Source organism: Chaetodon auriga, chromosome 6, assembly GCF_051107435.1.
Source record: "Chaetodon auriga isolate fChaAug3 chromosome 6, fChaAug3.hap1, whole genome shotgun sequence".
Classification (NCBI taxonomy): Eukaryota; Metazoa; Chordata; class Actinopteri; order Chaetodontiformes; family Chaetodontidae; genus Chaetodon; species Chaetodon auriga.
The window spans coordinates 1,077,899-1,105,140 of record NC_135079.1 but is presented as its reverse complement, the minus strand read 5'-3'; the positions used below and the strand labels follow the sequence as shown (position 1 = coordinate 1,105,140).

General features: G+C 47.6%; 2 protein-coding genes across 6 annotated transcripts; both read left to right on the top strand.

Moving 5' to 3' along the window:
* The first annotated feature begins 1,569 nt into the window (after positions 1 to 1,569).
* lsm14aa (LSM14A mRNA processing body assembly factor a) lies at positions 1,570 to 14,360 on the top strand. 5 transcript variants are annotated; one of them, XM_076732673.1, is made up of 10 exons: positions 1,585 to 1,867; positions 3,787 to 3,950; positions 4,051 to 4,210; positions 5,656 to 5,865; positions 6,669 to 6,749; positions 7,261 to 7,443; positions 7,671 to 7,845; positions 8,091 to 8,129; positions 8,516 to 8,756; positions 9,607 to 14,360. In XM_076732673.1, the coding sequence occupies exons 1-10, from the start codon at positions 1,747 to 1,749 to the stop codon at positions 9,628 to 9,630; spliced, it is 1,398 nt and encodes a 465-aa protein (XP_076588788.1). In that variant the 5' UTR covers positions 1,585 to 1,746; the 3' UTR covers positions 9,631 to 14,360. The 5 variants fall into 5 exon arrangements, with proteins under 5 accessions (XP_076588787.1, XP_076588788.1, XP_076588786.1 ...); XM_076732671.1 differs by having other exon boundaries at positions 5,656 to 5,994; positions 9,610 to 14,360; XM_076732670.1 differs by having other exon boundaries at positions 5,656 to 5,994.
* A 796-nt stretch (positions 14,361 to 15,156) lies between these two features.
* gpia (glucose-6-phosphate isomerase a) lies at positions 15,157 to 27,226 on the top strand. The gene is made up of 18 exons (XM_076732052.1): positions 15,157 to 15,593; positions 17,354 to 17,444; positions 17,980 to 18,048; positions 19,325 to 19,444; positions 19,533 to 19,616; positions 19,903 to 20,049; positions 20,248 to 20,319; positions 20,548 to 20,592; positions 21,445 to 21,498; positions 21,843 to 21,903; positions 23,505 to 23,548; positions 23,839 to 23,991; positions 24,521 to 24,650; positions 24,792 to 24,868; positions 25,334 to 25,462; positions 25,634 to 25,709; positions 26,108 to 26,174; positions 26,777 to 27,226. Exons 1-18 carry the CDS (start codon positions 15,475 to 15,477, stop codon positions 26,898 to 26,900), a joined length of 1,662 nt encoding a protein of 553 aa, XP_076588167.1. The 5' UTR covers positions 15,157 to 15,474; the 3' UTR covers positions 26,901 to 27,226.
* The last annotated feature ends 16 nt before the right edge of the window (positions 27,227 to 27,242 follow it).

The following is a 27,242-nucleotide window of genomic DNA, read 5'->3' as shown; positions in this document are numbered from 1 at the left end:
TAGTCCAATCTGTTTTAAGGATCGTTTTTTGACCCTGAAATTTTTTCGACCCATTTTCGCCACCATGACAACTTTCAGTGGTTTATAAATCAAGTCTTTACTTGACGTCCACTTACTTTTTTCTCAGAGCTCTTAACCATACCTCACAGTCTTCACCAGTATGTGGACTGGACCCTCAACAATTTGTCAGTTAGGTGATTAATAGATTATCACTATTGTGATAATGATTAATTTTCTATTATTCTTGCTCAAATGTCAAAACTTTTCATGGTTCCAGCCTCTCAAACATATATATTTCCTCTGTTTTATATCACAGTAAACCAAGTAGCTTTGTGTTTTGGACTGCAGGTCCAGAATTTGAAGACAGTTTGGACTCTGAGTAACTGAAATGTGCATTTTTCATTGTTTTCTGCCATTTTATTGACCAAATTATAAATCAATAACATAACTGACAGACTGAATGATAATTTAAAATGTGTTTATTTATCTATGTATTGATGTGCTTTTGTCAAACTTCTATTTCTAAGGTCAAGGATCAACTTTGACACTCAACTTTAAAATTATTTTGAACCTAAAACAAATCTTAACTGCAGCTCCTGTGATGTTCAGAGAATCTGTCGAACTTTAATCATGTTACAGTGTCTACACACATTAATCAAATATATGTGCAACATGCTTATTTCACATGCTGTCTGTTTAAGTGAAATACAGCAAATTTCAGGAAAGTTATGTAAATATGATGAAAGTTATGTAAAAGGTTATGTCAGCTTGAAATCGTGTTTACTGTTACCAAGTATTTCCATTTGACACCAGTTTTGTATTTCCACTTCCTGTCTGAATTATTGTATTCTAATTTTACAAATCAGTCAATTGATTAATGGAGAAAACAATCAGCAGATTTATCCAGAATGAAACAAATCATGAGTTCCAGTCCTTTACAAAATAGCTGAAAATTAGTAAAATCTGCTTTGACATGAATGCATGCGTAAAAATATATGGATGAATGAATTAATAGTAATACTATATCAGTCACAATCTTCTGCGTTGAATGCTTTTAATACTTTCAGTGCACTTTGGTGATTATTCTTTCATACGTCAGAATCAGGATTGGCTTTAAAGTATGTGTGCACATACAAGGAACTTCACTCCGGTTTAAACCCTGCACTCAACTTACTTGCACAGGGAAAGACAAGTCATATAGCTCAGCAAGGACAAAAAAAAAGACTGAGCAATAAGTTAAGTAGTGCAAAAATATAAAATAAACAATATATTCAAAGAATGATGAGGCAATAAACGATATGTTTACAGGGTGTTAGGATTTATGTTGACAGTGATTCTTTTGCTTGAGTAACATTTCAGTGCAGGACTTGTAACAGAGCATTTTGATGATTGTTGTACTTTAACTGAAGAGAAGGATCTGAGTACTTCTACTCGACTGTTGAAGACAGAGCCTCCAACACCACCACACTATTGATACAGCACACGCGCTGGTTGCTCTTCTATGCTGCAAAGATCTATATTTCACGGCCGAGCGTAAACGCGCGATATTACGATTTCCCGTTAGCCCCCGCGCTCAGAGCCATTCGATGGAGGATGAGGTAGCCATGTTGTAGCAGTGAGACGAACGAGTTGGTGGAAAAGCACAAACCGGAGAAATTTGGTGTAGAATCAATACTGCCAACCCCACGGTTCGGAGGAGCCGTCCATTCTGTTCCCTGTTCGGACTGCCGAGTTCTAGAAGACACCATGAGTGGCGGGACGCCATACCTCGGCAGCAAAATCAGCCTCATTTCGAAGGCCGAGATTCGCTACGAAGGAATCCTCTACACTATTGACACCGAGAACTCGACTGTCGCACTTGCGAAAGGTAACGCGGCTAGTCGGCTAATTCAGCTAGCATTAGCGTCTGTTATCGTCTGCGTGGAAGTGTGCAGGCTGTGCTCATATTTCCCGAACAACAGTTAAAAGATGATTTGCTACCAGACCGAGGTGAAACAGTCTGGTCTGCAGGTTTAACCCACAGCTGCAACATGAATAAAGTAATAACATCAGCCAGATAGCTAGCGTTAGCTTGCTACTATAAGCTCAGGTTTATGCTAGTATGCCGTAACGTTGCCATTACCAAGCAGTAACGTTACGCTAGGATGCTAAAACATCCCTCAAGAAAGCTAACAGCAACATTACTTGGATCAGACGAAGAAAACTTCATTGCAGAAACGAAATGTATTACGACATGATCTGACGAGGTTTTAATGACATCTAAAGCTATGAAGCTGCAATTAATGTCCATCTATGTTTGCGACATGAGTCAGCTTTCCAACTTCTCAGCTAACGTTAGCAAGTTGGCTAGTTGTATGTAAGCAATGCCTGTAGCGCCCATGCAGTGACATATAAATGCAAAGCTAACATATAATGTTGATATAACGTTCACTGTCAGCCGCTAAGTTTCTTTTGCTAACGAAGGTTCATTTACTAACGAAGCAGCTCAGAATCTGTGGCAGGCTGAACACCTGACGTCACTGCGTGCGCACTCACCTCACCTGGTTCACTAACAACAGATTATGACGACCAAGTCTTCAGTGAAACTTATGTCTCCTCGGCCTTAATCCCGCTAATGAGAAGCCAGGTTCAATAAAGTTAACAGTGACGTACACATCATTATAAATAAGGCCATGGCTCTGTTTTGATATCACACTACTTCAGTCAGGTACTTCTGGTACACAATCTCTAATGTATTCATTAGAGCTGAAATGATGCTTCGAAAATTTATCCTAAACTAACCTGATAATCCTCATTTTCAAGCCAAAGAGCCAAACATTTTCTGCTTCCACGTCGTCGGCTGTGAGGATTTCTAGTTTTTCTTCGCCTCATGTGACAGTAAACAGAATATCTTATTATTTTCTGGACTGTTGCTCAGACTAAACAGTACATCCAAAGAAGTGACTTTATGTTTTGGGAAATTACAGTGTTTATTCTGCTTATTATATAGAGGGACTGGTCATCTTTCCTGGAGTACATCATGTGGCACCTCCATGTTTCTACAGTAGCCCAGAATTCAGGATGTCAGTGTCAGTTTGTTTAGCTTTTGATAGCCTGACAGTCATTAACCAGTAAATAACAGGTTAATTAAAGGAGCCCGCTGGACTTCATCTCCTGCACTCGTTTCCTGGAAGATTTCAGTGTCCTGGACAAATGGGAGACATTCCAGTCATGTATTATCTGCATTTGGGATAGTTATTCTGGTTATTGAACAGGGATTGATTGGCAGGAATGTAAGAGTTGATGGTTGACATCCTGCCAAACACAAACAATCCAAACACTGGCTCTAGAGATCGCCTTTTGCGTTTCTCGTGGCCGCCATGGATTCTGAACCTTTTAGCTTTAAGAATCAAGCTTGTTTTTTTGCTTAGTTTTTCTAAATATGAAAGCTACACAGACACATGATGTAGCTGACACATTTTTTATCTATTGATGGTGTTATTGATGGTACAGTCGGCATAATTGTGATGTAAAAACATGGCGGACTCTGTGGAAGGGGAACTGCTCTTTGTGTGGTAACAAAAACACAGTTATTCTCATTTTCAGGTGATAACACAGTAATGAAAACATGAATGTTATATTTCTGCCGATACATCCCACACACTGAACCCTTAACTCGGCGATGTCAAACGAGCACCAAAGAGTGCACATTCAAGTCTGAAAAGATGACTTGATGAAGTGAGTGTTGTTCTATTTTGCCGCCCTCTGACCTGTGATGCTGACTGCGAGCTGTTTCCTCCTCGTCAGTACGTTCTTTTGGCACGGAGGACCGGCCCACCGACAGGCCCATCCCACCTCGAGATGACACCTTCGAGTACATCATCTTCAGAGGCAGCGACATCAAGGACCTGACTGTGTGTGAACCGCCCAAACCAACATGCTCTCTTCCTCAGGACCCTGCCATCGTCCAGGTGCACCTTCACACAAACACCTGGTGGAGTATTTAGTGTCGCTGTTTGAAGGATTTGTGGTTCACGATGTAAAATTAACCTTCTCTGTTCTCCTCCGCAGTCATCCATGAGCTCCACCTCCTCATCTTCTGCTTCAGCTGCTCCGACCCCGTTCCAGTCTGCTGGTTCCTATGGTCTCTTTAACCGGGCTCCAGTTCCTGCCTATAACCAGTTCAGCACCAGTCCCCTGGTTTCCCCTCAGTTTGGACCAGTTGGTGTTGGTAAGTGCAGCACTGAGTCCGTATGGAGGCTTGAGCATATGAAATCATTTTTGTGATACAGCTTGTTGTTCAGCCTGTTTTGTGGGTCTAACTATAAAACGCCCCCCGTGGGAGCAGGGATCAGTTGGGCATGATATCCAAGGGTTCAGGGTCTCTCCATGACTCTTGTACCACGTAAAGCATGCCAGAGAAACTGAGGAGGAATTGATTGGCGGCATCAGTGTGACTTAACACGGTCGAAGCCTTCATTTTCCTCCTCTACATGTGGTCACAATGCAGAGCGGTTACCAGGGTTAATAAGCACTGTGTGTGTGACTGGAACCTTCTCTGAGGGGTTTGTGGATTAATGGTAAAAGCATCAGCAGCTGTGCATTTATCACTTGCATGAGGTGCCTCAGTTCACACTTTGGATGCACACTGTTTCTCAGCTGAAGTTGAAATTTTCACAGCTGTTTCTGGAAGATGTTTTTGCCTGTTTGGAAGTGAAGCCAAGGTCTGAACCAGCCTCAGCAGAGGAGCTAGATGGAGAAAAATACTCAAACTTAGAAACACCAGTCAGTAAAACACAGTGCAGTTCAACAGCAGCACAAACTACATCCTCAAACAACAGTCTGAACATTATACTCTCCATAAAGGAGGATTTATTTATATTAGGGTTTGTTTTTTAAGGGCTGTTGGCAGCGTGGTGACTGTGGTGATATCCTAACAAATCAAACGATCCACTTCACTTCACATGCTAACATAAAACAAAATGCACTTCAACTCACATGTATGTCTTTGCTCAGTCTGCGACTCTGCAGCTGTCTGTGTGTCTGTGTAAGTGTATTACAGTTTATTTACAGTTTGGTTCTGAAAGGACAATTTTCAGGCTCCACTCTGTGCATTATGTGAAGGATGTTAATTCAGAGTCGCGTTAAAGTTTGTGCTGCGTGCAGTTTTCAGGGGCTCATTCATCGTATTTATTCACTCTTCTGATACGAGCTTGATGTTCACCACGTTTACACGTTAAATGAAATTACGCTGCTGCAGTGAAACTCACAGACTGATGTGATGTCCTTTGTTTTCGTGAGTCATGATGGACGGAAGTCTCCAGAAGTCTGTGACTTGGCAGCACTTATCGAATCGACCCTAAGTATCGTGTTAGTATCAAACGGGAGATGAGCCCTACATTTAAGTCACGTGACTGATCAGCTGATTCCACGCTCAGCATCTTGTCCGTGTTTCTCGTGGTTGAACAGGCGATCGGTTTTGTTTCTTATTCTTTGAGGTTTACAGGCAAACAACTAGTTTTATTTCATTTTCGCAACCTCAGCTGATTAGTTTCCCTTTGAGCAGCCTGGCTGCTGCTGGTGGACCAGTCAGTGCTGACTGATGACCAGTTGGAGTATTTCAGTCTCTGAGCTGGTGCACCACTAACCCTGGTCTCTGCCCTGGTTTCCTCACAGGCCGCAGCAGCCCCGGCCTGGACCCTTTGCGGAAGAGCCCCACCCTGGAGCAGGTGATCCAAACTGCCCCGTCCGCCTCGTCTGCTGCCACCACCGCTCCGGCCCCAGGCCTGGGACGCAGGAGCCCCGCCCACGGTCGCACGGCCCCCTCCGCTGCCGGTCAGAGCGGCCAGAAGGTCCAGCACCAGGACGGCGTGGACACAAGGAGGGGTGAGACTGTCAGGGGAGGCCGCAGCAGCCAGGGCTGGTCTGCACCCCGAACCATCTCCGCCTCTCACATCACTGCTGTAGATAGGGCTTCCACTGCAGGGCTTACCCACTCTGTCTTTAGCCACTCAGGTGAGACCTCAGGCCAGAGATCAGCACACCGCTCTGATCTGTGCTGTGTCATATGTGGAGTCTTATTTGTGCCTCACTCCTGAGCGCAGAGTGGACTTTTTAAACAGAAAAATAATCTCATTTGAGCAAACGAAGCTGTTCTGTGCTCAGTGAATGTGTTCACACGTGCACTGTGATAATCTCACTTATCTCTGCGTCACAAACCTTTGGACGCTCACCCAGCGTGCCATAGTCCCAACCAATCATAAAACTGGAGCAGGTAGTTTCTGATTGGTTCTTTAGTGTCCAGTGTACACATCAGGTACTGAGAGATCTGAGTGAAACTGAGCCAAAGGGGTTATCATTGTGTACGTTTGGTGACAACACAAATATATTTATTGAGGACCAAACAGATTTTTGTTTTGCCCAAATTCGAATTTAGATTTCTCTCCAAAGTGTAACTGAAGTCCTCTGAATGTGGCAGCGTGTGGTCCAGAACGAGGCTCAATAAGACTCCATCGTCTTCTCGTTAAGAGTCGTTTCCGCTCTTTGTGATTTGTTAACGTTTTGTTCCAGAGGTCCCACTTTTGAAACCGTTGTGCCTTTGTCTGAAGGTAGGACACTAGCGCCACCAGGGCTGTTTTCTCATGGCTGTTGACGTTGTTTTGGAAGACTAAAAGACTCTGCTATTCCAGGCACGGACGTCCCGAAAGTCCCCAAACCAGAGTGTGAGCAGGCGCGAGGCGAAGGCAGGGATCCCAGTAAACGTTCCACAGGTTAAACCCTCCTCTGCTCTGAACCATCCTCAGCAGCCCATTCAGACTCTGCATGCCTCAAGCTTTCCTTTCGGACAGCGGAGCCCATAAACTCATCCTCTACAACCGCTTGACCCCGACCATCCCTCCTTGACGTGTTTTTCTTTGCGAGTGAACGTGTGTGCAGGTTGACATGCTGTTCATGTCAATGGACTCGAGGCGATGAGACACGTCTCCTCGTTTGCAGACGTGTTTTCATGCTCGGTGAAAACCCGAGAATGCCCCCCGAATGATTTACTGCATTTTCTCCATGTTTGATGTGACTTTTATTTCTAACACCTGAGGCCAAGCTGCTGTTTTTTGGCTCTTCGCTGACTCATGTTGAAAGACTGAACTCTTCCTCATCGTGGATGTGTGCTTTGGTTTACTGCTCATGTGTTGTCGTGTAATCTGTTTACTGGTGTTTGTGTTCTACCCTTGAAAACCTTTGGTCGTTAGAACGACTAATGTTCTCTGTGATTCTGTTCTGCAGCGGCCGCTGGTGCGCCTGCAAACCGGCGTGGACGGGGGGGCGGACACCGCGGCAGAGGACGCTTCAACGTTCGCAGAGACGGACCCATGAAGTTCGAGAAAGACTTTGATTTTGAGAGCGCCAACGCTCAGTTCAACAAGGAGGAGATCGACCGAGAGTTTCAGAGCAAACTGAAGCTGAAAGGTATTTTCTGTTTGGACTGACTGAAGGTCTGTCTGTCTGTCTGTCTGTCTGTCTGTCTGTCTCTCTCTCTCTCTCTCTCTCTCTCTCTCTCTCTCTCTCTCTCTCTCTCTCTCTTCTCCAGCTGCTTTTCCTCACATGTAAACCAGCTGCAGCAGACATTCGTGTGCATTTGCTTCTTCTTCTGTCACACTCGTCATAATGCGACCGTGTCCATTCTCTGGTCTCAGATGAGAAGACTGAGAAGTCTGAGAAAGCGGTGAACGGGGAGGACAAGGGCGACTCTGGCGTGGAAACCCAGAACAGCGAGGGGAACGCCGATGAGGAGTGCGACCCGCTTGGCCCCAACTGCTACTACGACAAGTCCAAGTCTTTCTTCGACAACATCTCCTGTGACGACACCAGGTCCGAGTCCCAGTTTGTCTTCATGGACGTGTTGTTACAGTAGAAGCTAGAGACAGGAGGGACACGATGACACGAACCTTTACATCATAAATGATGGCTTTTATCATGTCCCAAGTGTCACTATCACTGTGTACTTCTGTGTACTCTGTGTACTTCTGTGTACGTCCTTCCACCGTCTGCACTGTCGGAACAAGTGAAAGGTGTTTGCTTCACAGTGATACGACCGCTGTCTGTTTCTTTTTCAGGAAAGCAAATGAGAAGTCAGGAGGCTCAGGTTTCCCGAGGTAAGCCTTCATCTGGTCACATGACTCATTTGTATTTGGGATTAATTAGTGGTGCTGCTGTCAGTGGCGGCGTCTGGGCCGTGTTGGTCCGTCACAGAGGTTTTAGGACACAGAGAGCTGGTTGGAGTTGGTCTGTGGTTATTCAGTCCGCTGCAGCTCCAACACGAATAAAATGAATTCAAAGGCAAAAATGGGAGATTTAGCTCAAACTTGCAGCGTCTCTTGGATATGAGGACAGGAGCAGGTCAGCTGTCCTCTGACGCAGCGTACTGAAGGACACTTGACTCGGTGGACTTGGACTCCGCCTGAGTCTCACTGCAGCTCTATGTGATGATCGTGTATCTGCAGCTGCTCTCCATCACCTCCTCTGGTTTCTCCTCCTGCAGGGAGCGGAGGCAGACCTGGGCGGAGGAGAGGAGGATGAACGCCGAGACGTTCGGCATCCCTCTTCGTCAGGGCCGAGGACGCGGAGGTTACCGCGGACGCGGCGGCATGGGCTTCCGTGGAGGTCGGGGTCGTTCGGCCAGCCGAGGGTCCTTCGGGCCGCCGCAGGGAGGCGGCGGCTTCAGGGGAGGATACAGAGGAAACCAGGCCGGCCGGGAGTTTGCCGACTTATCAGCTTACAGGGTAAAAGTTCATTAACTCGACTGAATCTGAGGCTGTTTTCATGTTGTAGCAGGAGGTGATAACTGGACCGGAGGCTCTTTTATGAATTCACATCTGAAGTTTATTAACGTCCAATCTTCAAGAACTTCAGTTTAAAGCTTTCGACCTTTAACAACACGTCGTGCTGCTGCTGTGCTTCAGAGTGTTTGACATGTTTCTATTTCACATTCATTTCTGTGCAGCGTGAAAATCTCTAGACCGATTCTCTAAACTTGGATTATAGATAAACATACGACTAAAGTTATGAAGTCATGCAGGTCAAAAACTCTGCACTTCAGCTGCAGTGGCTGGAAAGATGTCAGCGCGTGACGCGATTCATGGAGCTCAAACTTTCAGCAGATAAAGATTATTTTAGGATCAATGTATGTTTTGATATATTTGATCAATAAGTTGTTCAGGTTCACATTAAACAAATGATGGACGGATGGGTGAGACGCACAAGATCCAGCTATTTATGAGAACTTGTCCTGCTGCGTCTCGTTAAGGCTTCTGTCCGTCCTGAAGCTATAAATGGACAAAGTTTCGAATCATCATTCGTAGGCAAACAGAAGTTTTTGTAAAAGCTGATGAACGTCGTCTCAGCAGACGTCCAGACTGAGCGATGTGGTTTGTCTCAGAGGACTCGGCGTCTCCAGCAGCTGGACGACGTGTTGTGACGGCTCTGTTGGCCCGATGAGGTTTTTCTAACAGCTCGCCGTGAAGCCGAGCGGCCGCGCTTCTGTCGCTCACATGAACTCACCATGTGCTTCATCGCATCCGCCGTCGTCTCCTAATTCAAAATGTTTTGTTTGTGTTTGTCGTTTTCTTCTAGAAGGACAACAAAGTGGCTGCGTAGTCTCGATGGAGGAAGATCCTACACAAAGGTGGAACTTCTTCACGCTTCAGAGGAAACAAATAGTTTGAGTTGCTATTTTGTTGACTAAAATAATGAAGATTGTCTACTAGTTGTATATTTGTCACCAGCACTGGGGTAGACTGCTTGAAAACAACGATGGAAACAACAACAACAACAACTACAACGCAGTTTATCAGACAAACAGAAAAAGTCCAAATCTAATAATTTCCAGGTGGCTGAAATGAATCTGTATAAAAGTCATATTTCAGAGGGAAGCTAGTCAGTTCTTTGTTTTTCACTGAGCGATCTTCCCTTTCCTAAACTGTATTTGATGATACTTTGTTAGCTGTCGAGGGTCGTCCACTTCACTTCTTTTACTTACTGACATAGCTTTATGGGGGTGGGGGGCGGGGGGCGGGGGGCGGGGGGGTCAGTATATCCTGTAATGTACCTTCAGCACCGGACAGGCGCAGTCACACCTTTCTAACATGTATTTTTCTACTCTTCCATAGACGTTCATGCTGTTCTCTAGTCAGCCCGCTCACTCACGTCCCTCTCGTCTCCCGCCCGTCTTCAGTCTCAGTGCTCGTGGTTCTTCGCCTTTCACCTAAAATCTGTCACTTTTCAGCTTCCGTAGTTTTCTTTCTCGGTCGATCTTAAAGTGTTTCCTTATGTTAACGGCGTAGAAGACGCTCTCTTCACTTGGTGTCACATTTTAACATTAGCGTAGCGAGCTGGTGGTAGACGTCAACACGTGCACTCGACTGCTTCTTGTGGTAGTTTTTACTCCCAGTCCAAAGCTAACTGGGTCTGGGACGCAGACGGATCGTAGGTCAAGTTTCAGCTGCTTTCTTTTTACCCTTTTCACGTATTTTTCTGTGGTTTCCTTCATTCATCAATCGCTGGTACTTAAAGATGCTGCAGTCTAATTCACACAGACGAGAACTGAACGCACTTAAAGCTTCTCAGCAGACGAGTGAGGAAGATTTCAAATGCCTAAACGAACCAGATTAAAGGTGAAACACGCAGGACAGAAATCATCACTTATGACCCACTGGAAGGGGTCAGGTCAGTGGGTGTGTCGCCCCCAGCCAATCACAGCGCTCGGGTGAGGTCAGGACTTAAATAAAAAGGTAGCGAGCAGGCTGATGCTGTCATCTGCTCAGGAAGCTCCGCTAACTGGATGGATTACGAGGTTTTCTAATTACGTTAACGTGACGTGTAATTACTGTCTGCGACGATGCCTGTTAGCGAGCTAACGGCTAAACTCGCCGGCTAATCAAAGCCAGTAATCCACCTGTGAGCACAGCTGTTCGTTCACATGCACAAACAAAGACCTGGACGCGAGTTGATCAGGACGCCTCGTCGATTCTTCGGCGCTCGTTAAGCTGCAGGCGCTCAGGTGCGCTGCTCTGAAGTCGCTGCCGAATGTCGGCACGTGATGCAGCAGGTGCGACACTGAGCCAGGTGTGTTCTGGTGTCTGTGGTCGGGGGCGGGAGCGGCCATGTTTGAATGTTGTGTTTACACACCGGAACCAGCATTTCCAGCAAAGTGTACCTGGAAGTCACGTACAGTACACAGTTCTACAGGTATTTCCTTTTTTTTTTGTCTGTTTTCTGTCATAATTCAGTGACAAACGTGAAAAGGGAAATGATGTCTGCCCCTAATCACAACAAAGATTTATGAGGTAGAATTACGTCATGTTGAAATGTCGGACGGCCTCTGAACACACTGAAGTGTGAGACGCCGCTTCGTTTTCTGTCTTTGGAAAATTCACATCACAACAAAACAGTTCTTTCAGTTATTAAAGATAAATTCAGTCTCATGGAAATGACAGTAAACACGTCGATAGAAAGGAAACATAACTGTGAAGTTTGGACATTTTAAATCTTCCACAGCGGCGTTCTGTCCGACGTCGTTTCTGCTTCGTTCAGTGTGTTTTTAGTTGGTCGAGCTTCATGAACTCACAGAAATGACGGCTCGCCGGCTTTCATTTAATCCTCCGCTTGACCGTTTTAAAAACCGAACTCGACCTGATGCCACTAACCTTCCCCGCGGCGCTGCACGTGGTCAACAGCCCGCTGAAGCTACAGGAAGTGATGTCAGCTCCAACAGACGAAGAGAGCAGAGGTGTGAGCTCGCTGTGTGCGTGTAGCATCGTAGTTCTCTGGAAATATTCATACTTGTGAGGTTATGAAGGACCGGGTGATGAATTATGACTGAATGATCCAACGCCATCCTGGCCTGGCATGATTTAAGTACTTAAAAACTCTATTTTTGTTTGTTTTTTTATTTGATTGGCAGGAAATGTAGAGAGTTGCACTTTTGCGAAGTTAAGAAAATGCTGTTTTCTGTTCATCTGTCCTGAGATGTATCGAGCTAACAGACTCTGTACTGTCCGATAACTGACGGCCCGAGCATGAACCAGTTCATGATGATGTTGGATTTCAGGAGAATTGTTCTGTACAGACCTGGGTCAGTCATCTTCATCTTCATCTTCATCTTCACGGCAGCAAAGACATCTCCGTCTTTAGCGTTGGGTTCTTCTTTATCAGAGAGGTCGGAACAATGACTTTGATTTACTTTCCAGCTCATTTCCTGCAGTGTTTGGACGCTCGTAGCAGTTTTAAATGCACGGAAGTGAAATGAAGATCTGTCTTGACCCAGGTCTGTTTCCATACAGCTGTTTTTAAAAGATGTCTGCTTCATGGCTTTGACTCCAGAACCACAAAGTCTCCCAAAACACTCTGAAAAGATGTCAGCTCGACATGCAAAGCTACCTTTAAAGTGCATAAATGTGCTCAGGAAATGTAGAAAAGACGAGTTTGCTTTCTTGATTCGCCTTAATGCTCGAGAAAAGCCGCGAACGTCACATCATTAGAGAACCGTGAGGGAGACATCGGAGACTTTGTTGTCCAGTTTTTCCATCTGCTAATGTTGAGCTGGAGTGCACAGGACTTCCTGTGGTACGTCCACGTGTTTCCTCGGCGTTGTAGACGCGGTTCCTTTGCATTAAGGCTCTAAAACCAGTAGTTTTACCTTGTGAGAGTTTTGGGAGCTTTGACTAAACTTGAGTTGGACACAACAAGAAAATGTCTCAGCCAAGAAAAAATGAAACTCTAATCAGAAATCAATTACAACACGATACATTGTTTAATTATCACGTGAATGATGTGTTAATAAAAAGATTGTACATGTTGCAAAACTATTTCCTTATTTTATCTTTTGATAAGTTTGAAGTGGGAAAAAATGAAAATGACGAAACAAAAAAAACAAAAATCTTTTTTAAAATCTGTCCCTCTCAAGACAGAATCAGGACATATTAATTGGTAAATGTGTAATCATTTTATTGCATTTTTGAAGGCCAAACTTGAATCATCTCGGTCTTGTAACGGCTCAGATTGATCAGCGTATTGATCGATTAGATTCAAGCCTTGTTTTCATTCATCTTCAGACCATGAAATCAGGTTTGACCTGCAGGTTTCTGACTTTTCTTGATGTGTCCACACTGATCTGGTACCTCGTCCGGGACAGACGTCTGTTTTTGTTGGTTTTTAACGAACATTTCAAACGGTCGTTGGGGGATTGGCTCGATGGCAGACAGCAGTGGTTCTCAACTCTTCATGTGCGATGACGCGACAGATCTGCACAGAAAGTCTGCATCAACAAAACACGTTAACACAAACCAAACTTTACAAAAAGCTTCAGCAGAGCTGGAGAAGCTCCCAGCTGTCAATGTGGCCCAAAGTTTGTGGTAATTTTATTGTTAAATAAAGTTTTACGTACTAATGAAGCTCATCCACTGAGATGACCGAGGCCTCAAAGGAACAGCGTCACATTCAGTGAAATGGTTTTCTTCGGTTTCAGAGATGATGGATTGATTCCTCTCACGCCTGCACGTTAACATGAAGTGACAGTCGGTTAGCTTAGCTCTGAAGTTCTGTCCAATCTGTCCATCTGAGAACTACACGATTTTTTTGACTTTGGACAGAGCTAGCTCAAGACTAGCTGTTACCCCGTTTCCAGTTTTTATGCTAAGCTAAGCGAACTGCCTGCTAGCCGTAGCTTCATGTTTGCTGTGCAGATGTGACGGTGGAATCAGTCTGAACAGAGAGAAGAGGAGGATTTCTCTGAGTGTTGAACTGTTCTTTCAAACCTTGAATGTTTCAGTTGGTGTTCTTTCAGTACACGGTGCCTGTTACTCAGTGTGTTCAGTGTGGTGTTACCACAGACGAATAACAGATTGATACACAGTTTGGTCAGCAGGGGGCCCCCTGCTCTGCTAATCCGGCCTCGTCTATTGGAAGTAAACATACTCATTTGTGTACTTGTACATAAAATCTACAGTTTCAGGCTCCTCTGAAGCAAAGTTGAGAACCACTGGGATGAGAAGCAGCAGTTAGTTCTTCACGTCGGGTTCTGAGCGGTGTTGTCTACAAACACACACGACACTACACGATGTTTGTATCTGTCAGTTGCCACTAAATTGGATGTAAACAGATTTTTTGATAAAGGTTGTTGATGCAATAACTGAAGCGAGAGTTGGCGGGTTGAGCAGCAGGAACGCAGGCGCACCGAGGTTGTGCTTGCTTTTCGCTTCCAGCGTCCGTTAACGCTCTCTGGAGTCACAGCCACATGTTTGTTTCTGAACCCAGCATGGCGTCCTCCTCTGTGGGCCTCAGTGGACTGGGGTTTTTATTAAGAGCAGATAATAAACTGTTGTTCATTAGTCTGTCGTCCTGTCTCGTCTGTCCTCTTCACATCTGGAATGTAAGAGACAGAAGAATCCAGATACCTAAAGGGGGTCGGCCATTAATGCCTGAAGTATGTCGGCGTCTGCAGTCGTGGTTAATTCAGACTAAATTAACATAACCTGCCTGAGCCCAGTTAGTGCCTCTTCATGCATCCAATAATAAAGTCCATTTAAAAAAAACCTAAAAATATTTTTTTGAGATTCCAACTTTTATTATGGCTTAAACAAAAAATGAAAGTTGTGTAGTTATCAGTGTGATTATAATGACAAATTCAAAATCAAAGTAATTATTCAATGCACAACTATTACACACCAATTCTAGCTCACAGTTCTGTAAATGCAGGGGTGTTGAGAATTTGGGGGATTTAAAAATGGGTAAGAGTCCCTAAAATAAACCCAAAGCAAGTTCTATTCCAGTCCTCAGAGTCTCTTCAGTGTCGACTTGTTCACTGTAAACTTTACTGGTGCGCAAAAAACTTTGTAAACTGGTGGCCAAAATTATTGATCGATCATCACTGCGTCACCTCACATTACGGCTTTTGATGTGCCCTGTAAGACCAGAACCTGGGACTTGGCTGGACAGTCGTGGAGGCTTCTATAGAGGTTCGTGTGGAAACGGCAGAAATTCATTGGACTCAAGCGTTATGAGATGATCTTTAGCCGATAGTATGGGCACCAATTTGCTTCCATAATCCTCATACAGCCCGTCATATCTAGTATGATCCACTCCTTTTTACATAACTACTATCCAGTCTGTTATCGGCACTAGCCTGCTTCCATACCACCAAACGGCCCCATAGTAACATCACCGTTTCCATCTTACATAACTAAACCACGGGTCTGATGGTTGGCCCTGGCGAGCCTCCATACCGTTTCATTTGGCCGTACGTGCCTGCCGGAGCAGCGGGCGGAGCTTCCCAGCGGGGCGGAGTTGCACCTCAGCAGCCATTGGTGCAGAGCCGTCTAACCACCTCTGTCCGCTGTCAGCTGTGAAGCAGCTCCAGTCAGTCCTCCTCGTCTGCTCCTGAACGCCACAGAGACACACCAGTCCACCGCGGGGCCGCTGCCAGGAGAACCAGGAACCACCATCATGGCGCTGACCAACGATCCCAACTACAAGAAGCTGGAGCAGTGGTACAGAGACAACGCCGGCAGCCTCAACATGAGGGACATGTTCGACGCCGACGAGGACAGATTCAGCAAGTTCAGGTTGGAGGAGACACTTTGACACCATGTGAAGGTGGACATGGTGGTGATGATGATGGGAGGGGAGGGGGGCGTGATGCTGACAGTTAGACCCGCCGTGTGGCCTTCAGGCTCCTCTGTAGATCGCGGGTGTAACTCATAAAGCTGCTCGTCAGGTGTCTCATTCAGTTTCCTCCCAGCGCGGATGTCATGAATAATCTTGCTCTACCTGAGTGACAAGGTCATCGTTTCATACGAATTCCTCTCTGCTGTCATTTCCTAAAATAAACGTGTCCAGTTGTCCCGTTCAGACCTGCTGTCTCATGTCGGTTGAAATGTTCCTCTGGATGTTCGTAAATCCGTTAGAAGAGGCGACAGGCCGCGACACTGAACGATCACCGAGCTAATATTAGCTGGCGTGCTAACGTCACAGCATCCGTTATCGGACAGTGCCAGGCTAGCCCTGGTTTGAGCTCCGTGTAACAGGTTGTCTTCCACACGTATCAAATGTTGAAGACAACACAGAGACGGACAGTGTCCTCTCTGTTAATGTGGCCTACTTACACTCGATGTGCTTGATGTGTGGCTAACACTAACAGTAGCTAAAACATCAATGTTAATTCCGTTATTGGACACGGACATGAATTGCTCGAAATCGCCATTTAGAAGCAGGTTACAGTTAAATCTCACCGTTCAGTCTCTTTTTAGACACGCTGGAGAATAAATGGTTCATGTTTAATTTGTGTTCGGCGCGGCAGTTAATCGTAGCTAAAGATAAGCTAACGCTAAGTTTGATCAAACTTATTGATGTGTGTAAACTATGTTCGCTGCTCTGATGCTAAAGTTAGCCTGTTAGCACCGTGTGGGGACAGGGGCGTGTCCGATAATGGACGCTCTACGCGGTCCTGCTGTCTTCATTCAAACCCTCAGCGCGTCGATGCGGTAAAATGAGTTCATTGACATTTTAGCACTTTAATCACACACTTACTAAATATTTCTCCTAAACGAGTGAATGCAGACGATGTCAAAGCGTCTGTCCGGCAGGTTTGTCTTGAAGCTGCCATGTTGGAGGTCTACGTGCGGGGCGACACATCGACCGTCGACGCCTCAAAGAGAAACTGATGTAGAAATAAAACGTCCAACAATAATCTCACTTTTCTTATCCGTCACGATGCTGTGCATTGTTCTTATTCCTTCAGACACGCCTCATAATATCAGCCTGTTAACATTAATGTGGTCATCAGATTAACAACAGGTGTGTTTATTGAACCAAGGTTTTGCTTTGTTCGATAAACACACTGTAGGTACACAGTACATGTACTCAGTACTGTGTGTGTGTACTTCACACTCAGGGCTGCAGCAGCTGCGTGAACATGGTCCAGGTGTGAAGCGTCTGTTTTATCGTCCTCAGTTCAGTCTGACAGTCTCCAACGATCTGGATCTTCTCCATAAATGACCTTTTTTCCATTCATCCATTCATCTTTGATCTATAAATGATGAAAACATTGAGACAAACCGCCGTCACAGCTCCTCAGAGGCCTGAAGGACCTGAAGGTCTGAACCTCACAGATATTCATGAGCATGAAGTGAAACAGAAGAGCAGCAAATCAGAACGTTTCAGAAGGTCGAACCAACAAAACCCGCTGACTGGTTCGCTGCTGATCGACTGATAGCTGAAAATGAGCCGCAGAGACGATGAAACAGGAAGTTGCACCTGGACTGTTGTTGCGTTAGTCAGTCGACAAACTGTTTGACTTCCTGTCATGTCTCTGTGTGTCGGACAGCACGACTCTGGAGACGGACGATGGAGAAATCCTGCTCGACTTCTCCAAGAATCTCATCAACAAGGAAGTGTTGGCCATGCTGCTTGATATGGTAACACACACACACACACACACACACACACACACACACACACCTCCTCTAATCAACCTTAAGCCTCTCTTAAATCTAATCTGAAGTGAAGATCGTGTGAACCTTCTGCAGGTGAGCTGTGGTTACAGGTGAGCTGCAGGTGAGCTGTGAGGTGTCGTTTTACAGTCCGACGCGTCAAAGTAAGACACTCTGAGTATTGCTGGGCTGATTTCTTCCTCTTTCACAGCTGATAAGTTGCAGCCCTGATCGTCACGCCGTTGCTCAAAGACACAATGAAACAGGAAGATTTCAACACTTTATTTTGAAAGGGAAAGCTGATATCTTGACCCTCGAGCGAGCTCAGAGCGCTGCCATTGTTCTGCAGCGTTGTGTTAACGTCTGTGGGAATGTGGAAACACAGCTCGCAGCACTTCCTCCTCAGACGCTGAAGAAAGGAGCTTTTGTGGCACTCACACTCTGCTGATAAAACCCCGTGTTCTGACTCTGATATGTTCAGCGTTCGCGTGTGTAAACTGTGCTTTCGTCACGTCCGCAGGCCAAGTCTCGAGGCGTGGACGAGGCCAGAGAGAAGATGTTCTCCGGGGAGAAAATCAACTTCACCGAGGTACACAGGTTCACATGATTCTCAGCAGACACACAGGAGGAGAGAGGCCGAGAGCAGAGGGTGAGCGTCAGGTGAGCGTCAGGTGACCCTCTGCTCTGCTGGTCCTCGTGTTCAGTCAATGTGAGTCCACTGGCTGGTGGAGGTCAACGGGTGGTGGAGCTAATCCTCCACTCGGTGCCTTTAAACAAGATCTAGACAAAGAAAATGCTCATTAAACCTGTGGATGGAAACAAAGGCAGAGAGCAGCTGCTGATGTTTCCCAAAGTTCATCATTCATTCATTCATTCATTCATTAACTTTATTTAATTTATTAGATTTGTTAGCAGGTCAGTGTCACATTAACTAAACTCTCCAGTTAGAACAAAATTCACATGTGACCTTCAGCCTGTGTGTGTGTGTGTGTGTGTGTGTGTGTGTGTGTGTGTGTGTGTGTGTGTGTGTGTGTGTTGTGTAACAGACCCTCAGTGACTCTGCAGACTCATCAGTGATTTAAAGAGTGAATTCAGCTGCGGCTCCTTTCTTACAAACATCCTTTATCGGCTGATCTGCTCACTTTTTCTGATTGGTTGATTTCTGGATATATAGACTAAATATAGACTAAATATCCAACATTAAAATAAATCTTCAAAAAGAGAGTTAATGCCATAAGGAGCCTTTCACTTCCTGCCCTGACAGCAGATCTGGATCTCAGTCTCAAACGGAAAGCCCACATCAGCCTTTAGGTGGGACAGAAAGCCACACATGGCTTCACAGGACGGACGTCACTGCTCACACAGCTCAGCTCGCCTGGAGACACGCTGGAGTTAAACTCCGCATGTGAGAGACGTGAGCGAGCTGCTGCGAGCCTGCGACGTTTGTTCTGACACGTCCGACGTTTCATCATCTCTGGCTGCAAACACTGACATTAAAGGAGGCGGTGGATCGTCCCGCACGCTGCGTCATGTGACGTTTACTGCAGAGTGTGTGTGTCTGAGCGGTGTGTGTGTGAAGGGCTCAACCTTTGGGATCAGACCGGCTCCAGTGTCACAGATAATGAGACGTTCATTCTCCCACCAGGATGAGCCTTAAAGGCCAAACATCAGCCTATTAGCATGTTAGCATGCTAGCCTGTTAGCATGTTAGCTCAAAGCACCACTGCGTCTCCAGCGTGGCTGCAGACTCTCCATCTAACAACAGCTGCAGGTGATTCAGTGACTGAATGTTAAACAGAGAACTCAACTATAATTAACAGAATTTCTGTGTGTGTGTGTGTGTGTGTGTGCGTGCGTGCGCGCAGGGTCGCGCGGTGCTGCACACCGCTCTGCGTAATCGCTCCAACACGCCGATCAGCGTGGACGGTCAGGACGTGATGCCGGAGGTGAACCGTGTGCTGGAGAAGATGAAGGCCTTCTGTCTGGTGCGTGAAGGGTTCGTGTGATGCGTTCAGGTTCCTCTCACACGCAGGAGAACAGGAAGGTGTGACCGTTGTTTTCTGCTGTTTGCAGAGAGTTCGTAGTGGTGAGTGGAAAGGCTACAGCGGGAAAAGCATCACTGACGTCGTGAACATCGGCATCGGGGGCTCTGACCTGGTGAGTGACCCGCCAGTCGAACGCCTGAGACCGTCCCTGTTTGATGGTGGACGAGTCGTCTGAAGATTTTCTCTGTTCATTATGTGAACAGTCAAAATGTCTCGTTTGTCTGACCAGCAGTCATCAGTTCAGTTCGTTAGCTTTTGTCGTCGTGTTGCATTCAGGGCCCTGTGATGGTAACTGTGATTTGCTGTAACTGTGAACTGTGTCATCGTGTTGCGTTCAGGGCCCTCTGATGATAACTGATTTGCTGTAATTGTAAACTGTGTCGTTGTGTTGCGTTCAGGGCCCTCTGATGGTGACCGAGGCTCTGAAGCCGTACTCAGCCGGAGGACCAAACGTTTGGTTTGTCTCTAACATCGATGGGACTCACATGGCCAAGACTCTCGCTCAGCTCAACGCAGAGACCACACTCTTCATCATCGCCTCCAAGGTGACAGACACACACACACACACACACACACACACACCTACCTGCTTCCTTTATTTTTTAATGAATGTGTTCTGATTCGTAAGTTAACTGTTTTCCCGCCATGTGGCCGTCATGTGACCCCTGTCTGTGTGTTTCAGTCCTGTTGTCTCACTGAGAGCAGCTGCTGGACTCATTCGTTGTTGTTTGACCTTTTCTCAGACCTTCACCACGCAGGAGACCATCACCAACGCCGAGTCTGCCAAGGATTGGTTCCTCCAGGCAGCCAATGACGTGAGTCGATTTGTTCCTTGAGAGCTGATAGGACGCTGCTCTGCCTGCAGCCGCTGATGAACACAGATCGATCAGAGAGAGCAGAGTTTGATTTTGATGTAAAAGCTCAGCTGATTCAAAGCGGAGCCTCTGATTGGCTGTCCGGTAGCTTCACTGTCAGAAGTGAAAGAGATGTTTGAATGTGTAGCAGCAGACTCCTCCTCCTCATCACATGTTTTCTCTCCTCAGAAATCCGCCGTCGCCAAACATTTTGTGGCTCTCTCCACCAACGCGGTGAGTAAACTGTCTCCGTGAGCCACGACCAATCACAGCTGAGTTCACCTGCAGGTTCAGGTGGACGCTTGTGCTGAAGCCTTCAGGAAACAAAGAGACGGAAATGAGACAAAGAGACGTTCAGAGCAGGAGCGACGGCTTTGTAGAAGGCAGAGCTGAACGGGAGCCCTGAAGGTTCAGTCGAGTCACATGACTCCCTGAATCCCAAAAACACGTGTTACAGAGGTCAAAGTTCACTTCAGTTGAACTTTGGCTGCGCAGTCAGGCAGAAAACCAGTCGTTTCCTGTAGAGGGCGCCGTTTTCTTTCCATCAGACTGAACTGAGAGCCGCTCTGTGTGGACCAAACCAGCCTCAGCGTTCATCTGAGTGACAGCAGTCCGTCACTCACCCGCCGCCATGTTGTAGTCGCCCTGACCAGCAGGGGGCGTCGGCGAGCGACGGGCTGAAGCCGTCAGTCTGTGATCAGCTGTTTCCTGCCTGAACGCACTGAAAACCAAACTATGTCTGAATGTAAGCAAAAACATTCACGAGTAACTTTATTTCTCCTCCTCCTCTCACCTCCTCCTCTCACCTCCTCCTCTCACTTCCTCCTCTCTCCTCTCACCTCCTCCTCTCACTTCCTCCTCTCTCCTCTCACCTCCTCTCTCCTCCTCCTCTCTCCTCCTCTCACCTCCTCCTCTCACTTCCTCCTCTCTCCTCTCACTTCCTCCTCTCTCCTCTCACTTCCTCCTCTCTCCTCTCACCTCCTCCTCTCTCCTCCTCTCTCCTCTCTCCTCTCTCCTCCTCCTCACTCCTCCTCTCTCCTCCTCTCACCTCCTCCTCTCTCCTCCTCTCTCCTCTCTCCTCCTCAGGCCAAAGTGAAGGAGTTTGGCATCGACACAGCCAACATGTTTGAGTTCTGGGATGTAAGTTTGTCATCTTGTTGTTGAGACTGATTATTGATTATTGGGCCGATGATGATGATGATGATGATGATGATGACGTCATTATTAATGCGTCTGAGCTGCGTAATTAAAACATAACGATCAGCAGCTGATTGGTGACGTTTAAACTGCAGCACAGAAAGCTCACACAGTCTGTTTGTAGTCTAACATGACTAACTTCACTAACTGACTCCAGGTCTGTAGAAACTGACTCCAGGTCTGTAGAAACTGACCTCAGGTCTGTACTGACTGTTTTGTGACGTGATGCTCTGCATGTGCTCTGATTGGTGGAGTGACTGTGTGATGTCATGTCTGCTCATCCTCAGTGGGTCGGAGGTCGTTACTCGCTGTGGTCGGCCATCGGTCTGTCCATCGCTCTGCACATAGGTACGTCTGCTGTGCCTCTGACCTTTGACCTTCACTCCACCCTCCAGTCAGGGCTGTACTGATTGGCTCGGCTGAAGAAACGGAGTCTGAAACGTTTCGAAAAGCTAAATTTCCATTTACAAACGTCGTTTATGACGGAGAAGCAGCTGCTGCATGGCTTCATTAGCCTGTTCTGAAAGGAGGAGGTTCACAGGCTGAGAGGGTCAGAGAGGGATGGTGAGGAGGAGGAGGAGGAGGACAGGTGAGGAGGAGGACAGGTGAGGAGGAGGAGGACAGGTGAGGAGGAGGAGGACAGGTGAGGAAGAGGACAAGTAAGGAGGAGGAGGACAGGTGAGGTGGAGGAGGACAGGTGAGGAAGAAGACAAGTAAGGAGGAGGAGGACAAGTGAGGAGGAGGACAGGTGAGGTGGAGGAGGACAGGTGAGGAGGAGGACAAGTGAGGAGGAGGACAGGTGAGGTGGAGGAGGACAGGTGAGGAGGAGGAGGACAGGTGAGGAAGAGGACAAGTGAGGTGGAGGAGGACAGGTGAGGTGGAGGAGGACAGGTGAGGAAGAGGACAAGTGAGGAGGAGGACAGGTGAGGAGGAGGAGGACAGGTGAGGAGGAGGACAGGTGAGGAGGAGGAGGACAAGTGAGGAGGAGGAGGACAGGTGAGGAGGAGGAGAACAGGTGAGGAAGAGGACAAGTAAGGAGGAGGAGGACAGGTGAGGAGGAGGAGGACAGGTGAGGTGGAGGAGGACAGGTGAGGTGGAGGAGGACAGGTGAGGAGGAGGACAAGTGAGGAGGAGGACAGGTGAGGTGGAGGAGGACAGGTGAGGTGGAGGAGGACAGGTGAGGAAGAGGACAAGTAAGGAGGAGGAGGACAAGTGAGGAGGAGGAGGACAGGTGAGGAGGAGGACAGGTGCACACAGGTGTTAGTTACTGCAGTTTGTCAGCAGGTGGAGCTGCAGCAGTGAACACAGTTCAGGGAGGAGAGGACGAGGACGAGGACTTCCTGAACATCATTGTCTTTGATGTCCGTAAATCCACTGAGAGATGAAAAACCTCAGAACTGCAGAACGTCGTGTTTTTAAGTTTCCTCCGGTGATCCAGTGATCCGGTGATCCAGTGATCCAGTGATCCAGTGACAGTCGACTGTGTGTCCATGAGCTCACCGCTAACCGCTAACTGCTAACAGGAGCTGCTAACAGCTGACTGAGCAGAGCGCTAACGGAGACGGTTTGACTGAAGACCAACACGGACGAATAAAACTGAGCTTTGTTAAACAGAAGACTGAGACTAATCAGAGCTCCAGTTTTAAGAAGTCTTCAGTGTGACTCGACCAACATCTGTCATCACTGACTGTCCTCACGTCCACAGTCTACCTGAACGGTCCCTCTGTGTCTGTCCTTCATGGCGTTCAGTCTTTTTCTTTTTTTGTTTTTTTGTTTTGGTTTCACTTCTTTTTTCTGTGTTTTGTTCTTATTGTTTCTTCTATCAGTGTTTTTCTAGTTCTTTCTTTTTCTTTCAGTCACTGTGCAAAGAAGTGAAACTCACCTCTGACCTCTGGCCTGTGTGTGTGTGTGTGTGTGTGTGTGTGTGTGTGTGTGTGTGTGTGTTTCAGGCTTCGAGAGCTTCGAGCAGCTTCTTGCAGGAGCTCACTGGATGGTAGGAGAACGTTCCTCTTCATTGTTCCGTGTTCTGTTTGAGAACGCTGTCTGTCACGTTCACACTCTGCCTTCACGTCAGACGCTTAAATATTGACATTTCTCTGTTTGACTCCAGCACACACACCTCGTCTGTGGGAGTGCGTTTGTGTGTCTGGAGCCAATCAGCTTAAAGAAAGGAGACGTTTGATTCATCCATCGTATTCACGAACAAAGAGGACGGAGACAGACGTCCTCTGAGTGTCTCCTTCTGTCCTTTTCCCTGTCATCGACCTCCTCTCTCGTCTCCAGGACAAACACTTTCGCGGCGCCCCCCTGGACCAGAACGTCCCCGTCCTGCTGGCCGTTCTGGGCGTCTGGTACATCAACTTCTTCCAGGCGGAGACTCACGCCATGCTGCCCTACGACCAGTACATGCACCGCTTCGCCGCCTACTTCCAGCAGGTCTGTGTGTGTGTGTGTGTGTGTGTGTGTGTGTGTGTGTGTGTGTGTGTGTGTGTGTGTGTGTGTGTGTGTGTGTGGGGGGGGGGAGGACGGACCATCTGTTCAGGGCGAGGAGCGACCAGCAGGTTCAGAGAGGAAACGCTCAGCATGAAGCTGCAGAGTCCTGAAGGTTCACGACTCGTCGACTCGTCGCTGAAGCTTTTTTCTGGAACTCAAAGATTATTAACGATTATTTTAAAATTACTTCAAATGATTTTTATTATTTTTGAATTCGCTGATTGTTCATTCTGTCAGTTTAAAGAAAAGCATCAAATCACCAACGTTTCTCTCTTTCTGCTTAAAACAAAATATTTGATCATCAGAAAAGTTCCAGATTTACTTTCTGTCGATGAACTCGTCGATCGATCGTTCTCAGAATTGAAATAAAGTTCTGCAGGTTTGAACAGCTCGTCTGTCGAGCCGCTGACGGCTCCTGTCAGGAAATGAAGCCGTCGCTGACTCTGCGTGCGACTGTCTGTGTGCTCGTCAGGGCGACATGGAGTCCAACGGGAAGTCCATCACCAAAGACGGCGCCCGCGTCAACTACCACACTGGACCGATCGTGTGGGGCGAGCCCGGGACCAACGGACAGCACGCCTTCTACCAGCTCATCCACCAAGGTGAGGCGCCGACACCGACCGCCATCAGAGCGCTCAGAGTCCTCGGACACACAAACACAACAACAGCACTTTGTAGGTGGAGGCGGATCAATAATCAATGAGACGTATCGATCTGTGGTCTGACTCTTGTTTCCTCGTCAGGAACTCGTATGATTCCCGCTGACTTCCTCATTCCTGCTCAGTCTCAGCATCCAATCAGAGACAACCTCCATCACAAGGTAACGCCCACTGCGCCGCTGCGTGCCTTCGCAGCTGACGTAGCAACACTTCCTGTTCACCTGAAGTCACACGTTCACCTGCAGCTCGGAGCTCAGCCGGTCGGCTCTCATCGCTGCAGCTCATTGGCTCTAAAAACAGACGAGTTTAGGATCAGTTCAGAGCGCCTTTGATCTCTGACACGAGTCTCCAGGCTGAGCCGACGGCGAGCTCGGCTGAGACGAGTAACGATGGCGCGCTGACTCAGCAGCTCAACCTGCGATGCGTTCACTTGTCTTGGATCAGAGGTGAAGGGTTGAACCAGACGAGCTCTGAGTTTAACTGCAGGTGAACTTTTCTTCTTCTGTGGTGTAAACGTCTCGTCTGCTGCTGCGGGTTCATATATAAAACTGTATTTACGTTGTACTTTGTGTACTGAGGTGGTGTAGGAGTACACACGGTGTAGTAACCTGCTGACGGTGTTTCAGATCCTGGTGGCGAACTTCTTGGCTCAGACTGAAGCTCTGATGAAAGGAAAAACTCCAGAGGAGGCTCGCAAGGAGCTGGAGGCCGCCGGCCTGAAGGGGGACGCCTTGGAGAAGCTGCTGCCCCACAAGGTACCTCCACCAGTAGCTCCACCAGTAGCTCCACCAGTAGCTCCATCACATCAGTGCTCGTGTTGTCTTTGACAGCGTGAATCAGATTTTCGAGTTCAGTTTCTGGCCTGGTTTGATTTTTCCCTCAAAGGTTCTAAAAAGTTTGATTCTCTTGTTTCTTTCTGTCAAAAGGTTTTCGAAGGAAACAAGCCGAGTAACTCCATCGTGTTCAAGAAGCTGACCCCGTTCATACTGGGAGCTCTGATTGGTGAGTAATGGGAGTCTGAAGCAAAGAGGTCTGTGAGCAGGTGGGTCACCGGCTGCCGCCAGAGGTCACTGCACCTGCAGCTCAAAGTAAACCAGGTGAGACGGACGTCGCGTTGAGGCCGGAGTGAAGAAGTGAACAATGACTGTTTCAGTCAGTTCACAGCCGCCGTGTTTCCAGAATCTGTCACTTCAGTCACAGTTCTGAGGTTCTCCGCTTTATTTCATTTAGTTTGTGTTTGAGAGTCGGAGCCTGCAGGTCAGAAGAAGCTGCTGAAGAAGATGAAGATGTTGGCGTTTGCTTCAGGATGTCATCAGTGTCGGAGGAGTCGGCAGCTGCGATTGATCACGACCTCGTGTTTGATCCATAAACGCTCTTCAATCGCGTCTCTTTCCTTTCAGCCATGTACGAGCACAAGATCTTCGTGCAGGGCGTCATGTGGAACATCAACAGCTACGACCAGTGGGGGTGAGTCGAGCATCCACCCTCCACACGCCTGGTTCTCACAGTCAGCTAAATCACATGAAGCTCAGGTGTGACGTCCAGGTCCAGGTCCAGGTCCAGGCTCAGGTCCAGGTCCAGGTCCAGGTTCAGGTTCAGGTCCAGGTCCAGGTTCAGGTCCAGGTCCAGGTCCAGGTCCAGGCTCAGGTCCAGGTTCAGGTGCAGGTGCAGGTCCAGGTTCAGGTTCAGGTTCAGGTTCAGGTGCAGGTGCAGGTCCAGGTTCAGGTTCAGGTTCAGGTGCAGGTCCAGGTCCAGGTCCAGGTGCAGGTCCAGGTCCAGGTCCAGGTCCAGGTCCAGGTGCAGGTGCAGGTGCAGGTCCAGGCTCAGGTCCAGGTCCAGGTCCAGGTCCAGGGCCAGGTTCAGGTTCAGGTTCAGGTCCAGGTCCAGGCTCAGGTCCAGGTCCAGGTTCAGGTGCAGGTGCAGGTGCAGGTGCAGGTCCAGGTCCAGGTCCAGGTGCAGGTGCAGGTGCAGGTCCAGGTCCAGGTCCAGGTGCAGGTTCAGGTTCAGGTCCAGGTTCAGGTTCTGATCAGTGATGTCAGAGTAACGTGTCTCCGTGTCCCCGCCCACAGCGTCGAGCTCGGGAAGCAGCTGGCGAAGAAGATCGAGCCGGAGCTGAAGGACGACTCCGCCGTCAGCTCCCACGACTCGTCCACCAACGGACTCATCAACTTCCTGAAGAAGAACTTCGCCTGAATCCTCCACCTTCATCAGACCTCCTCCTCCTCCTCTGCTGGATCCTCCCGCCTCGTAGTCCTCTGTCATTGGCTGAAACCGTCGGTGTGACCCGTGAGAACGAGCACTTTGTCAGTCTGAGACTTCACTCGTAGACGTGTTTGACTTGAAAAAAAGGGAAAACGTTTCTGTTGCTTTTATTCTGGAGGACGAAGAGAAATGTGCAGATGTTACCGTCGGCGACGACTCGTCCCACACCTTCACGCAGACGCTGACTTTCAAAATAAAAGTCCTGGTTGTCACTGAATTGTTTGTCTTGTTCTGAAATAAAAACTTAGAGCCATAAATTCCGTCTGTCTGCTG

Excerpts from the sequence above, each read along its gene's own strand:
- lsm14aa (XM_076732670.1), top strand. The coding sequence starts at position 1,747 with ATGAGTGGCGGGACGCCATACCTCGGCAGCAAAATCAGCCTCATTTCG. Across the intron at positions 6,750-7,260 it reads TCCCAGTAAACGTTCCACAG|CGGCCGCTGGTGCGCCTGCA; the intron begins GTTAAACCCTCC and ends TCTGTTCTGCAG. Across the intron at positions 8,757-9,606 it reads CCGACTTATCAGCTTACAGG|AAGGACAACAAAGTGGCTGC; the intron begins GTAAAAGTTCAT and ends GTTTTCTTCTAG.
- gpia (XM_076732052.1), top strand. The coding sequence starts at position 15,475 with ATGGCGCTGACCAACGATCCCAACTACAAGAAGCTGGAGCAGTGGTAC. Across the intron at positions 15,594-17,353 it reads GACAGATTCAGCAAGTTCAG|CACGACTCTGGAGACGGACG; the intron begins GTTGGAGGAGAC and ends TGTGTCGGACAG. Across the intron at positions 26,175-26,776 it reads AACAGCTACGACCAGTGGGG|CGTCGAGCTCGGGAAGCAGC; the intron begins GTGAGTCGAGCA and ends CCCCGCCCACAG.